This window comes from Pleurodeles waltl, chromosome 1_1 (genome assembly GCF_031143425.1).
Source record: "Pleurodeles waltl isolate 20211129_DDA chromosome 1_1, aPleWal1.hap1.20221129, whole genome shotgun sequence".
NCBI classification, from domain to species: Eukaryota; Metazoa; Chordata; class Amphibia; order Caudata; family Salamandridae; genus Pleurodeles; species Pleurodeles waltl.
The window spans coordinates 366240029-366254284 of NC_090436.1; the positions used below are offsets into that span (position 1 = coordinate 366240029).

At 47.9% G+C, this 14256-nt stretch overlaps 1 protein-coding gene across 6 annotated transcripts in view; it reads left to right on the forward strand.

Moving 5' to 3' along the window:
* Positions 1–14256, forward strand: part of ERBIN (erbb2 interacting protein) — a 766777-nt gene that overhangs the window by 600557 nt on the left and 151964 nt on the right. For all 6 annotated transcript variants that reach the window (XM_069222872.1, XM_069222909.1, XM_069222899.1 and 3 more), the window contains 2 exons: positions 2862–2931; positions 3252–3351. In XM_069222872.1, the coding sequence (XP_069078973.1) occupies positions 2862–2931; positions 3252–3351 (170 nt within the window). The remainder of the gene's footprint in view (positions 1–2861; positions 2932–3251; positions 3352–14256) is intronic.

The window sequence follows — 14256 nt, forward strand, 5'->3', positions numbered from 1 at the left end:
ATTCACCAATATGCGAATGATACATAATTCTATTTGAAAGTCTCCTCAGCTTCAAACATCCAACACTACTTGTACATCACCCAAGCCTGTGTCCAGTGCCTATCTGTGGCTTAACCAACCAAGACAGAAAACCTATTATATGCCAATAAAAATAAGCATGATACAGTGCAAACATGGCTCAGTTACATGAACCTTGACAGCTTCAAACCTCAACTTTCACCGAATGACAAATCCCTTGGATTCACCATGGATGGCAACCTTTCCTCAAGGATCACATTGCCAGAAGCACAAAGATGGCCTGGTATCAGCTCTCTCTTTTAATGAAGGTCACCTTGTTTCTTCTAGGAAACAAATTCAAAACTACTGTTCAAGCCCTTCGGCTTCCACATTTGAATATTGGTAATGTCCTACTCCATGGCCTCCCAAACTTCACACTGGCACCTCTCATGGGCATTCTACATGCTGTAGCACATCTCATCCAGAGCCTGCATTAATAGGATCACTTCACCACCACACTGATGGAACATAATTGTGCCAGCCCACACCATATTCAAAACCAGCTGTATCATTCACAAAGCCATCACAACTACTACCCCTGCTTATCTTTCAGACAAACAACTCCATCTCTGGTGGTTCTCTGCATCTTCGCAGCCAAGACACCATCAAACTGCAGGCTAAGAAATGTAAAACCGAAAAAACAAGACAGAAGGTCTTTTCCATCTATACACCCAGGACCACCCCAATATAGCTGCAATTTAGGATAAAGATAAAGACTCACCTTTTTAAAGAACACTCTATTGCAGTGCATTTTCCATTCATAGCTCACTCTTCTCTAATGTTACTTGCCAACTTTAAGCTTACATACATACTGAAATTTCCTTTAAAAAGTTAATGGAGAGATGCATTCTGACTGAGACAGGACACTGGTCTCCTGCACATTGCCTCTCCTGCTTCGAGTTCGTAGGAAAGCGAGGACTGAGCAGGCCTAAGTCATCTTAATAGCCTGGGGCTGAGGTAGGAAAGTTTGGTACCCAGGGCTCCTTAGCTTTACTCTCCAATCCGGGTACCCCTTTGGAGGTCCTATCTCAGCAACAGTGTCGGTCCTTTATATTATTCTCTACATCCTACACCTCTGTGTGTGGAGGTTGGGCGGCACCAGCTAAATCATTTTGACTTGCCACCTAAAGCCATTCTTGAAGCTAAACTCCTGTCCACAAGGCCCTTCTACGCTGGGTGCTGTGAAACGTTTGTGGTCTGGTGTGGGGTACATCAGCTAGACACTCTGCAGGCAGAATTCTCTGATGTATTTTTTGTCTTGTCTTTGGCCCAACAAGGCCTTGCAGTCGGCACAATTAAGGACTTCTTGTCAGTACCATTGGCCTTTTTATGTTTGCCTCACCAACCCTCTCTCTTTAAATCATTGGTTGTGATGCATGTTCTGAAGTCCCTGACGTATATGTTACTTCCTAAACCATTTGTCATGAGTCAGTGGGACCTAAGTCTAGTACTGATGTTTCTTATGTGCTCACCATTCAAGACTGTTCAGAGTTGGTCAATTTGACTTCTGACTATTAGGACAGTCTTTCTTATCACCATTACAATGAGTGAACTGCTGGCGTATCCATGCAACCTCCTCACACCCCTTTCTTCCCAGCAAAGTTAATGCTATGGAATCAGGCTGCATTTCTGCCAAAGGCGGTATCTCACCCTTCAATGTTAATCAGTCACCTTGCCAACTTTTTCAATCTACCGCATCCCTTGAAAGAGGAGGAAAGGTTCCACCAGTTTGACATTGTGTAGATGACCAGCTGTGCGTGGGGTACACTAGGATCAACAAAGAAAAAGTGGTGCTAAAGAATGGAGAGTCCTCTGCATCTATAAGCTGGCTAACAAGGCACCCCCCAGAAGGCCTGAAAACTAATTCAACCAGCACCTTGGCCTCTATGATGGTATTTGCAAGGGGGGGGGCAACTGGTGTATATTTACCAGGTTTTAACAGGGGCTTCATTACTCATTTTCACCTGCTTTGAAACTAGGCCCAGAGGGAAGGCCATTTTGCCCACTTGTTTGCTGCAAGAATTCCTAATCTGAGTCCACTTGTCAGACCCTCTACCCCTGAAAGGTAATGCTGTTGCATCGCTTTTGAAGTGAGGAATCTGCAGTCAGAAGTATCTATCAGGAGAATACGTTTCTTGCCTTTTCTAGTGCTCTTTTTGGTGGATACTCTCTCTAGCCCCCGATTACTCACTGTCCTCTCACCTCCTCCTTTGAGTGAACACCTGCGCCTCATAATACGGCCCCAGGTTAGATTTTGACATATTGTCACTTGCATGTTATTCTAAGTGCTCCACGTCTGAAGGTGCAGAAGGAAAAAGATTGTGAAACAGACATCGGTGTGCAGGGATTGCTCTTACATGCTGCTCCACTCTCACTTCTAGGGCTGTGTGAAGTCACTGCTGAGCCCTGTGGCGCGACCTACTGGTGTGCGGGGAGCATAGCTGAAATAAATCTCCGGATCCAGTTTGGTTTTTGGGAATAGTCCAAAGGGGAGAAATCTGGGGTTAGTTTGAGTATCCACTGGACAGAGCAGTGATGAAGGTAAGTAATTTGTTTGTTAGTACCAATCGGTTCAACGACGCACTGGAAAACTATAAAGCAAATGAAAATTGGAACAAAAAATGTGATTTGAGAGTATTATTATGTCCATCAATTGATGTTTTAAAAACGTGACTCTCGTAAGCATCTTTTGCAGTCTCATTCACTGATGTGCTTTGTGTTTGTAAGTGCAGCGCAAGTTGTATCTCCCACACGTTTGGATCGCATTTGTTTTTTATTCTAAACTCCAATTCTGTTGTTCTCAGGCTGAAGAATTTGCCCTTTAGCTTCACAAAGCTGCAACAGCTGACTGCTATGTGGTTGTCGGACAATCAGGTGGGTGTTCTGTATGTTTGTAAAAATCTGTTATTGCACCCAAGTTCAGTGTTCCTCTCTGTTAAACTGTACGCCTTACTTACCATAGCTGACTTTTAGCAGTAGTCGCAAATTGCGACATGTACATAGTGATAATACATTTAGAAATGTTTTTGTAGAATGGATGCAGCTTGTGAATCGGGCCCAATTCTGTGAAATTGAATCTTCCTTATGAGCTAGTAGTAGTCCCAGGACACCAAGTAGCACTCATGATTCATGTAATTTCTTAATGAATCTCTGTTCCCATGTCACACATTTAATTATTCGCTTTTCGCTTTCAGTCAAAGCCACTCATCCCCCTGCAAAAGGAAGTGGACTCAGAGACGCAGAAAACGGTGCTCACAAACTACATGTTCCCACAGCAACCGAGGACAGAGGACGGTAGGAGTAATGTGTTTAAGGACAAAATGTCTGAACTGTGGCGTTGGCCGTCCAAAGCGATGACCGCTGAAGCAAGACTCTAAAGAATGGGCATAGGGACAGAACCTCGCTTTCTATAGATTTTAGACTTCAAAGGTCTTTGTATTCAAAATGTACGTCTCTGAAATGTGAGAAATGTTTTTGTTTTTTTCTTCAACAGAATTTGGTTAGTTTTTTAAAGGGAAACGTAAAAGCGTAGTTGGTGACTGCTCAGGGTCTAAAATGTTTTGTGTTTGCAACTCAGTGGTTGCATGTCTTTGGTTCACGGGATAAAACCCTGCCACTGGAAATAACTCTTTTAGAGGGTAGTTTGTAATAGATTTTGAGGGTATAAGACACTTGTGGATGGACTGCAGGCTATATCCGTTTTGAGAATAAAGCTACCTGTCAGTTAGACCTTGCCGCTGCTGTTTGCTTAATAATTTTACCCCCTGTAAGCTTTTAAAAGCTCCCTCCTCTCAGCAGCATCACCAGACCTGGTAAGATAAAAAGCGAAATTGTGAGCACTGAAGCATTTGCTTTGCATTTTCTCCTCCTCTCGAGGTCTATTGCCATTAAGTATTTTTACGGTGCCCCTGGTAATCTCAATCACATAAGGTCTTGCATAATGAAAAAACACATTTCATAATTAATATAGTTTGCATTTACGAATTCAGTAATGAAACAGTCATGTGAGGTGTCATCTTAATTGTGCGTTGAATTTACTGTGGTCTTATTAAGTTTCTTTTAACTCCTTGCAAAACAGATGTCAGCTGCTTCCTTGCTCTGACACCCGAATGAGCACAAGTGAAGTAATGTGCAAGAACTATCAGTAGGGAACGAACAGATAAAGAAGCGGTGCGTTGAGATACAGTTAGGGGTACACTAAGTACCTCTTTCTTAAAGGATTAAATTTGCTTTGCTCAGTAAAGGAAACCAACATAACTTAAGAGTTAATATGGTGGGCGTGGAGCCGGCTCCAGCAACGGAGAAGCGCCTAAACTTGAACCTTGAACTGGAAATATAATCAGTAGACTGTTACCAGGAGGAGCCAAGCGGGGCTCCCGCAGTTTGCATCAGGGTCACCACTGGACAAGGTCAGCCTCTATGTATTACGGCTTTGTCCTTTGCGCCTGAACCATGACCAGTTTTTCCTACTTTTTCAGCACAGTGTGATCTTGGATTCATATTTCAGCTCCTTTACGCAACTGAGGACCATAGTCAGACAGTGACTTAGGGCCTGATTACGAGTGTGGCAGTCCATAAACCGCCACACTCGCGGTGGTGGTCTGGAGCGCCTCCAATGCAGTGGTCTGACTGCCACATTACAATGAACCGCCAGTTCCACCAGTATCTCCGATCCCTGCGGTCTGGAGGATGGTGGCGGTCCTAATCCGCCAGAGCAGTGCTGCCATGGGGATTACGACACCCTTCTCCGCCAGTGGTTTCATGGTGGTAGCACCGCCATGAAAAGGCTGGCGGAGAATGGGTGCAGGGCGGCCCCTGCACTGCCCATGCTCTTGGCATGGGCAGTGCTGGCCCCCCCCTGGCCAGCATCATCACAATGTTCACTGTTTGCTTTGCAGACAGAGAACATTGATAGGATGCTGATGCACCTTGCAGGCTACATCATTGCCGTTGTCCCGATTACGAGCCAAAGACAATATGGTGCCTGTTTCCTGCTAGGCCAACGGGCAGAAACTCCAGTTTCCTCTGCTTACCTAGCAGGAAACTCTTAATTACTCTGGCCAGGAGGTCGCCGCGTTGGCGGCGGTCACCCTGTGAGGAGTTTGGTGGATGGGCTTTCCTGTCCACTAAACTCATAATAGGGCCCTCAGTGTTTTGATGCCGGGTTTATACCTGACTTGAAATGTTCAAATGAAATCTAAATTTTTCCCATTGAATAGTAGGAGACATCTAACTGGTTCTTAAGCTTGGAAGCTGAACGTTTTGATGAAATGTTTTGGCCAAGTGACTGTTAGGTTGTCTCAGTGTATTTCATCTTGGAACCAGTGACAAGAAACCGAGACTGAGAGGTCTACGACTACACTTGCGATGGAGTCCTTAGAAACGCAGCAAAGAAGTACCAAACAGGATGATGGTGCTGAGAGACCGGGTGCACCCTATAGACATAAATATAATACACTAATCTGTAATACAGCCTTTTCCGTTTTTCAATGCTTTATATTCACAGAGAATGAAGAAGGGGTCATTTTGCTGCTACACAAAGGGACTTAAGCATTTAACAGCTGAAAATCAGTTTCTGCTTGCTGACAGCTGTGATTTGGAACTGACTTAATCTTACACAATTATGAGCGGTTAGCTGTTCAGTGCGTAAAGAAACGAGTATTACTCACCCGGCTCCTTCATCGGACGGAGATGGCGGAGACATGTATGGCAGAGGCTGGCAGAGGCAAGTTTCACGCACTGGGAAGGAGGCACCTACTCCTTTTGATATAGAAGTTGTCTATCAGTTTGGAGTCCTTAGAAACTTGGAAATGTAAGATTACTGTAGAGAAGGCGATGTACTTCACTTCCTTGTCTGCTTAAAAAAACTCATACTATACCCCACAGTACCGTATCTTTCCACACAATATTCAAAACATGCAAGGAAACGTTCATTACAGTTTGATATATTACTTGTGTTTAGATATCAGCCATAAACCGTAAATATACACAGATCGAAACGCATTGAGGCCTGTAGACGAGGAATTATGCGCTTAGCTGGCAGAAATTAATTGCAAGAAGCAGGAAAAGGGCTATCTGGGCTCGCACCTCTGTGCTGAGACACACCCTCATTTATATTGGCAGTAAGGACCACAACACGGGTCCTCTCTGATTCATCCTAAGCTTATTTTAATAAAAATGGACTGGCTTTTAATTTTGTTCAAGTTCTTAAAGTTGTCATAATTATGTCTGGATTATGAATCTATTGGGAGATATGTCCTCTTTTCAGACAAAGGCACAGTTCCGCTCTTGGGGTTTGGACACATCTGCAAATCTCACTCAGTAGTTGCAAATTCCCACTATTACATCCATCAAAGAAACTGTGTCTGTCTCCTTCTGTTTCTTTAATTCACTTCTCTTCAAAAGATGTGAACAACTAATGATTGATAAAATTGTATAAATAATAGATATATATATCGAACTGCAATAAAAAGTACCTTGCGGCCGTGTCCAAGATGGCGGAGCGCTAGGATGGGTCCGTTAGCGCTCCGCCGCCTCGATCCACAAGAGTGCCTTGCGGCCCGTCTGGGGGAAGCCTGGAGGCTCCCCCCGAGTTGCGGAGCACCCTCGAGGGATCCTTGCCGCTCAGCGGTGGCTCAGAGCGGGGTTTTGCGGCTCCCGCGGGAGAGCGGAGTTCGGCCCCGGAGCTGAGGCGTGGTCGCGGTGCGACCTGAGAGGCAGCCTGGGCCGTGAGACGGGCTCTCCCCCGGCGGCCCTCCGGAGTTTGGCCCCGAAAGAGCAGAGGGCTTGGGGGCTCACTTTGGGCCCCTGAACGGCTGGATAGCGCCGTGGGCCTTGGCCCCTAGACGCCTGGGCGCCCTGGAGGAGAGGGGCGCCCCAACATGTGCCTCTGGACTGGGGGCTCCGGGCCGGTGTTCTTCGCTGTGGCGTAGCTGATTGGGGACTGGCAGAGTGCGGGGGCCCGATGGAGGCTGGGGGCCCAGTTGCTGGCCCCATATTACTGCACGCTATCATTTGACTTTTTAACAAGTGCGGGCCCGCACCCACGGTAGAAGCGGCATCAGTGGCGGATTTCTGTGAGCGGTGGCTCCTAGCTGCTGGACCTAGGTGCGATTCCTGACGGGGAGGCAGTTGTTGAGTGGCATCGGACGGAGACTCTGGAGGCCCTGCGGGACTGAGCTGGTGAGTCCCGGTCTGTGCGCTATGGCGATGGCAAAATCAAAACGTGAGCGCTCAGTGAGGGACTTGCTTGCCGGGACGCGCCTGACATCGGGGACTGCGTCGGAGGATGTGCCTGGGACGAGGGCCTTGGAGGGCCGGGCGGAGACTAACTCAGAGGAGAGCTCTCCTGTTACGAAGGGCTTTTTGACCTCCTTGTTTGACTCGCTCTGGGGCAATATTCAAGAGCTCCGTAGGGACATCTCACAGGAGGTGAAGGAGCTGCGAGGAGAGGTTTCCTCCCTGGGTGAACGTGTATCACAGCTAGAAGATAGTGAGATCCCTCGTGGTGAAGAGGTGGCGGGACTGCAGCAGGAGGTAGTCCGCCTCTGAGAGCAGCAGGACCTCCTCCAGATGGCGGTTGGGGACTTGGAAAACCGCTCGAGGCGACAAAATATTTGTATTAGAGGGGCCCCGGTTGGTGCGGAAAAGGAGGACATTGGAGGCTACGTGGTGGACTTGTTCCGCTCCTTGCTGGGCCCGGAAGAGACACAGGAGGTGGTCCTGGACCGGGTCCATCGGGTTGGGTGTGCTGGGGGACCCGGAGACCGCCCCCCAGACATCCTAGCCTGTCTCCATAACTTTGTTCTTAAAGAAAAGATTCTACAGCGGGCCCGCAATCTTCAGCACGTAACCTTTCGAGGGAATGAACTACAGCTATTCCACGATCTATCTGTGCGGACCTTGCAGAGGCGGAGAGAATTCAGACCGATTACGGATCATTTGAGAGCGCACAATGTGTCTTATTCCTGGGGCCATCCGTTCCGCTTGGTCTTCCGCTTGGAGGAGCAGCTTCGGCAGGTAATGTCCGTCCTGGAGGCCAGCCGTGTCCTGGGCCTGGAGTATATAGGCCGGGAGTCTTGTGAGGGGGCGACCCTACCGTCGGGGGGTCCTCCTCGTTGGCGGAGAAAAGAGAAGGAAGCTGCAGCGCCCAATGGCCTCGGAGCTGAGGTCGGAGAGAGAATCCGCTTTGAACAATGTGGCCGCCAGAACTTCAGCCTAGGGAAGATGCTCGGGGTGCCCGGGTTTGCTTTTGGCCGAGCTGCTAACAGCATGCTGATCGTCGAAGAGGGTCGGGTGATGGACCTAGTTACTTGGCATGGTTGGATATATTGCCCCGTGGAGACTTTACCTCACGAAGATCGATGACCAAGGACTATTGTGTTCTAGGCACCTGTTGTGCTTATTAGTTGTTTGTTGTTGGGTTTCCCTGCAATACTGGCTCTCTGTAGAGACACCCCTGGACCTGGGTGTTTTAAATGGTCTAGATCTTTATGTGGGGGGAGGTCCCCTGGGGTGCTCCTGCTCTTTTGCTTGCTCCCCTCAACATAGGTTATGACCATTAAATGTATAAGCTTAAATGTTAGGGGGCTCAATAACCCCACCAAGAGGCTAGCCATCCTGTCTGCCTTAGAGAGACCAGGAGTCATATATGTCTCCTGCAGGAGACGCATCTTGTCTTCAAAGACACTTACCATATGCGCTCTAAGTGGTTCCCCAGGCAGTTCTGGGCTTCGCTACCATCAAAGCATGCAGGGGTGGCGATACTTCTATAACGCTCATTCCCTGGGGAAGTGATATCACAATTGCACGAGGTTCTGGGGAGGCTTTTAGCCATGAGTATTAGACTGGGTTTTTTTTCTTTCACGATCGCTTCCCTATATGCGCCTAACTCCCAACAGGAAACCTTCCTACGACAGGCTTTGACTCCACTGCTCCAATCCCCGGATGGAGCCGTACTGCTGGGGGGGCGACTTTAATCTGGTGATGGACGGGGACCTGGACCGTTCAGGCCATAGGTATGGGCAGGCGGGGTCTTTGTCGGATGCTGGTCAGCAGTGGATGAGTGAGTGTGGCCTGGTGGATGTGTGGAGGAGGGCGCACCCCACGTTGAGGGACTATTCCTGTTACTCATCAGCAACTAAAACGCATGCTAGGTTGGACCTTTTTCTGGCAACTCAGGAGCTTCTCCCCCGGGTTAGAGACTCAGCGATTGAGCCACGGGCCCTGTCGGATCATGCCCCAGTTTCAGTTGAGATTCATATGGACATGGAGCAGGTAGGCACACCGGGGTGGCGATTTATGGACTCGATGCTCCAGAACGCTGCAACATTAGAGGCGATCCGAAGGGCAATAACAGATTACCTTAGCTTTAATGATGATGGGACCATAAGCATTGCAACGTTGTGGGAGGCACTGAAGGCTGTCTTGAGAGGCGAGGTGATGTCGCTTTCTTCTAGGGACAATAAGGCAAGGAGATGACTCAGGAAGAATCTAGAGCAGTGAGTGAGGGTGTTGGAGCGTTCACATAAGCACACTGGTGCTCCTAGAATATGGCGAGAGCTCGAGAAACTGAGGAAGCAGCTGAGGAGGCTGGACTGGGACAGGGCAGAATATGCAGTAGTCCGCCTTAAACAAAAGTATTATTTAGGAAGTAACAAGTGCGGGAGGCTACTGGCGCATAGGTTGAGAGTACAGCGTCAATGTTAAAAATGGTCCGTTCCTCCTCGGGAGCAGAAGCGCATACGAGCGACCAAATAGCGGAGGCTTTTGCGGAATTTTATCAAGGCCTATATAGGGCTGAGGAGCCTGGCACCTCAACTCCAGAATCCTTCTTAGAGGGTATAGCAATTACTCCCTTGACTGTAAAAGAGGCAACTTCATTAGACCAACCTATAAGGGCAGAGGAGGTTATAGCTGCAATCGCACGGCTGCAGACTGGGAAGTCACCCGGCCCGACGGTTTTTCTGCGCTTTTTTTTATAAATCCTTCTGTGTGGAACTTGTACCCGTCCTAGTGCGACTCTTTAATTCCTTTCGTCAATCGGGCGCCCTCACGCCTAGCATGTTGGATGCCACTATCGTGGTTATCCCGAAACCGGGGAAGGACCCCGAGGAGTGCGTCTCATACAGGCTGATCTCCCTCCTGAATATCAATGCCAAACTATTCACTGGCATCTTGGCACACCGTCTCAATTATTATATGCCGGGGCTAGTGGATCCTGACCAGGCGGGGTTTATACCGCACAGGCAGTGTAGCGATAACACCAAGAGACTGCTCCATCTATTGGATAAAACAGAACGCTCTCGTAGGGAAGCGCTCTTCCTATCTATCGATGCTGAAAAGGCGTTTGATAGGGTTTACTGGCCGTACCTGATCAAGATGCTTGAGCGCTTCGGACTGGGTCCGGGCTTTATGGCATGGATTCGCTGCATTTATCAGGTGCCCCGGGCGGCGGTGCGAGTTAATGGGACGCTCTCCTTACCCTTTGCAGTCCAAAGGGGGACCAGGCAGGGGTGTCCGCTTTCGTCCCTCTTGTTCGCGCTTTATATGGAGCCCATGGCGCAGAGGCTCCAGGACGACCCTCAGATAATGGGTGTGAGGTTTGGGGGGGATGAGCATCTAATATCGTTATATGCGGATGATGTCATCCTTACCTTGGCGGAGCCTATGACCTAATTGCCGGCGCTAATGGATGTCTTAGAGGAATTTGGACGGGTCTCGGGGTTCCGAATGAACATGCTAAAATCGCAGGCTATGGGCAAGTTTATCAGTGCTGAGCATGAAAGGGACCTGAGGGCCCGATTCCATTTTATATGGTCTTCCTCGGGGCTTCCGTACTATGGGATCGAGCTGGGCTCCACAGTCGCCCGTACGGCGTCGTTAAACTACACGAAACTAACCCGGGAGGTGCAGCGCGACTTAGAGACATGGGGGAGGCTTAAATTGTCCTGGCTGGGCAGGGTGTCGGCAGTTAAGATGACCATCTTACCACGTATATTTTATTTGTTTCAAGCGCTTCCGCTGGAGCCTCCGTCGCGAACGATAGCAACCCTCCAAACGGCGGTTCTAAGATTCATATGGGAGGGGAAGGCGGCGCGGTTACCACGACAGGTGCTGTATCGTCCTAAGCGGCAGGGTGGGTTGGCGGTCCCTTGCCTCCTGGTTACTTCCAAGCTTCACAATTGCGTTTCCTCCTGGAATGGAGCCGTCCGTCTTCTGAGAAGCATTGGTGCTTCATGGATCAGGCAGTGGCTGGCTCTCACATATGGAAGGAACCCTGGCTTAGGCATCGTCACAGAGCGCGGGGGCTGTATATATTCCCGGTCACGGAGGTTTCGATGAGGGTATGGGACCGGGTGGCCGGCAGAGGGGGCTTGACGACCTTTCCGTCCCCAATGACTCCCTTGGGTGCGAATCCTGATTTTGGTCCGGGACTACAGCCTGAAGCATTGCGTCAATGGTATGAGGGAGGCTGTAAAAGGGTGGGATATTTATTCGACGAGCAGGGATTTATCCCCTTTGACCAGCTTAGGGAGACATACGGTCTAACCGAGGGGGATAGGATGATGTACTATCAAATTCGACATTGGGCCCTGCTCCCAGCCAATAGGGCATTAATAGACAGGCCGTTAACACCATTTGAAAAATGGATCCTCACGAAAAAGGGCGATAAGCGAGTGGTTTCTGATCTCTATGCCCTCTTGCGATGGGAGGCCCGCCTGCCCAAGACTAAGGGTCAATTGGGATGGGAGAAGGAGCTAGAGAGAGAGTTATCGGATGACGAGTGGGAGAGTGTTTTTTATAGGGCGCACCACACAGCTTATAACGCAGCTGGTAGGGAGACAGCCTATAAAGTGGCCACCTCCTGGTATTACACCCCAACAAGGATCCACGCTTGGGATAACGATAAATCTAGTCTTTGCTGGAGGGGTTGTGGGGGAGGGGGGTCGCTTGTGCATTTATTATGGCACTGTCCCAAACTACACCGGTACTGGAAGTATATAATAGACACTGTAGACACGGCTTTTGACACTCAGATCCCTAGATTCCCTGCATACATCTTGCTGGGCCTTCCCAACCCTCTCACTTTTCCCTTGAGATCATTGAAGGAACGGCAGATGGCTTTAGCTTTAAATGCCGCAATACAATTGTTGCTATCCGTGTGGGGTTCTGAACAGATTCGGACAACGATTTCATGGCTACACAAGCTCTGGTTTATCCTCGCTATGGAAAAGCTCACCCTGACTTCTCAGCAGCGGAGCGGGGATTTTAAAGATCTTTGGCAACCATACTTGCGTATTCTATCCGGGGAGTTTTCTGAACTGACATGCCCAACCTATTTGAGGGTTCTGAATTTGACTTGAGTGCAGGGGAGCGAACGTTTAAGGAGAGGTACATATAGGACCAGGACTATATTGTAAAGGAGCCTGAGATTGTTTGATTCTTGCACTAATAGCCAGCCGTGGGGAAACATAGTTGTATTTTGTATTTAATATTTTTTGTTTTTCTTTCTTATTGTTTCGCATGGAGTAAGCTAACTATGAGTCTATTGGCAAACTGAGATGTGGTTTATATGCGATGTTTTATAATTGAAAAATCAATAAACAGATTTGATCCATAAAAAGTACCTTGCATGCTTTTAAAATTTTGTGGAATGGAAAAGCATGATGATTACTTTTCAGAGTACTTCACATTTGGGGACCAAACAACTTTTGGGTACTGTTCAGTACACGAGTGAGTGCACGAACAACAGCTATTTGTTCCGAATGTATTGCGGATTTGGCGCTTTCGGTGGTGCTTCAGTCTAGTGTTCGTACACTTGTTCATGCTTTATGAGGAAAAGTGCCTTTGCTTGAGGATTGCTTGTGCCTATAACACGTCTGGTGAGAGAATTCGGCAAATTATTGAGATTGGCTGAAAATTCTGTTCAGTGAGACTCCTTGTTTGTTTGTGCTATTGAAAGCACTGTTTGGATTCCATGCAACAAGCTTGTGTTAAGCTGGATACTGTCTGGAACGAGGGGTCTTTAGGCTGGTACAGTGTACGGAAACACAAAGTTATTGTTTACGTCTATGGAGTAGCTGGGTCTTAGCTTTGCAAACCCTCAAGCGCTTAGCTTATTACGGTAGCATTCGGTAATGCTTAAGTGCCTGGTTATAAATAAACTTAAAGTGCTTGATACTTTCTGAAAACAGAGCATCAAGTGCTAGCCGTGTTACAGTCTCACACCATTTTGCTTGTTTTCTGCATAGTGAAAGTGCTTTATGTAGCTAGAAACAGTGGAGGGGCAGGCGTTACTTCATGGCGCACTCCTGCCGGTATGATGGCCTCGTAGCACCCTGGGCTGTCCAGATTTCCATGTACACCAGAGTCTTAGTCGCCATATACAATATGATTCAGGTGCTGTGTTCTATTCACAGGCAATGTTTATAAACCTATATCGCGTTTGTTAATATTGTTACCAACACATCTTGATAGGTTAGTAACAGTGAAATGAGTATGTCTAACTTAGTTATGTATAGCATAAGCCACACTGTGCTGAACGAGAGGTCATGTAATGAATACACTTTGCCTTATGGTGTAATATTGTCAATGTGTAATGCCCAACGTCATTGCTATTACTGTACCAAATGTAATGTAACTCCCAGAGATGTGAGGACAACTGTTGAAAATGTGAAGGTGTTGCCACAGAATGTGAAAGTGTAGTTGTAGTAATCTGCCACTTACAGAGCAAACTATATCATGTGAAATACCATTAAGGGACCTTCAGAGCTGTTCCGCATAATGAAAACCATAAGACTGTGCGTCCGTCTCTTATACTTCATTATCCAACACACTGCTCAATGCTGAGTCCCATAGCACGATAACTGCACGCTGGTGATCATCACGCATGGCATGGAAACACTTCCCACATAGGATCGAAACAAAAAGCAATATCCTTTCAACCACACACCCTACATGGTGAGGGGTGCTAAGGCGCTTACCTACAAGCGTAGCATGCCTAAGCACCCCACATGGGGTGTGTAGTAAACTGTCTATAAATTCTGCAATACAGTAGGCTTAACTAACCTTATTACTATGCTTAAAATATGCTGATCCCCCCAAGTTCTCCAGCGCACACTAAGAACACACACAGAAAACCTATTTGGGAGGCCCAGTTGTAATTCATAGACTATGTTGTAATTTGGGTCTTGCAAA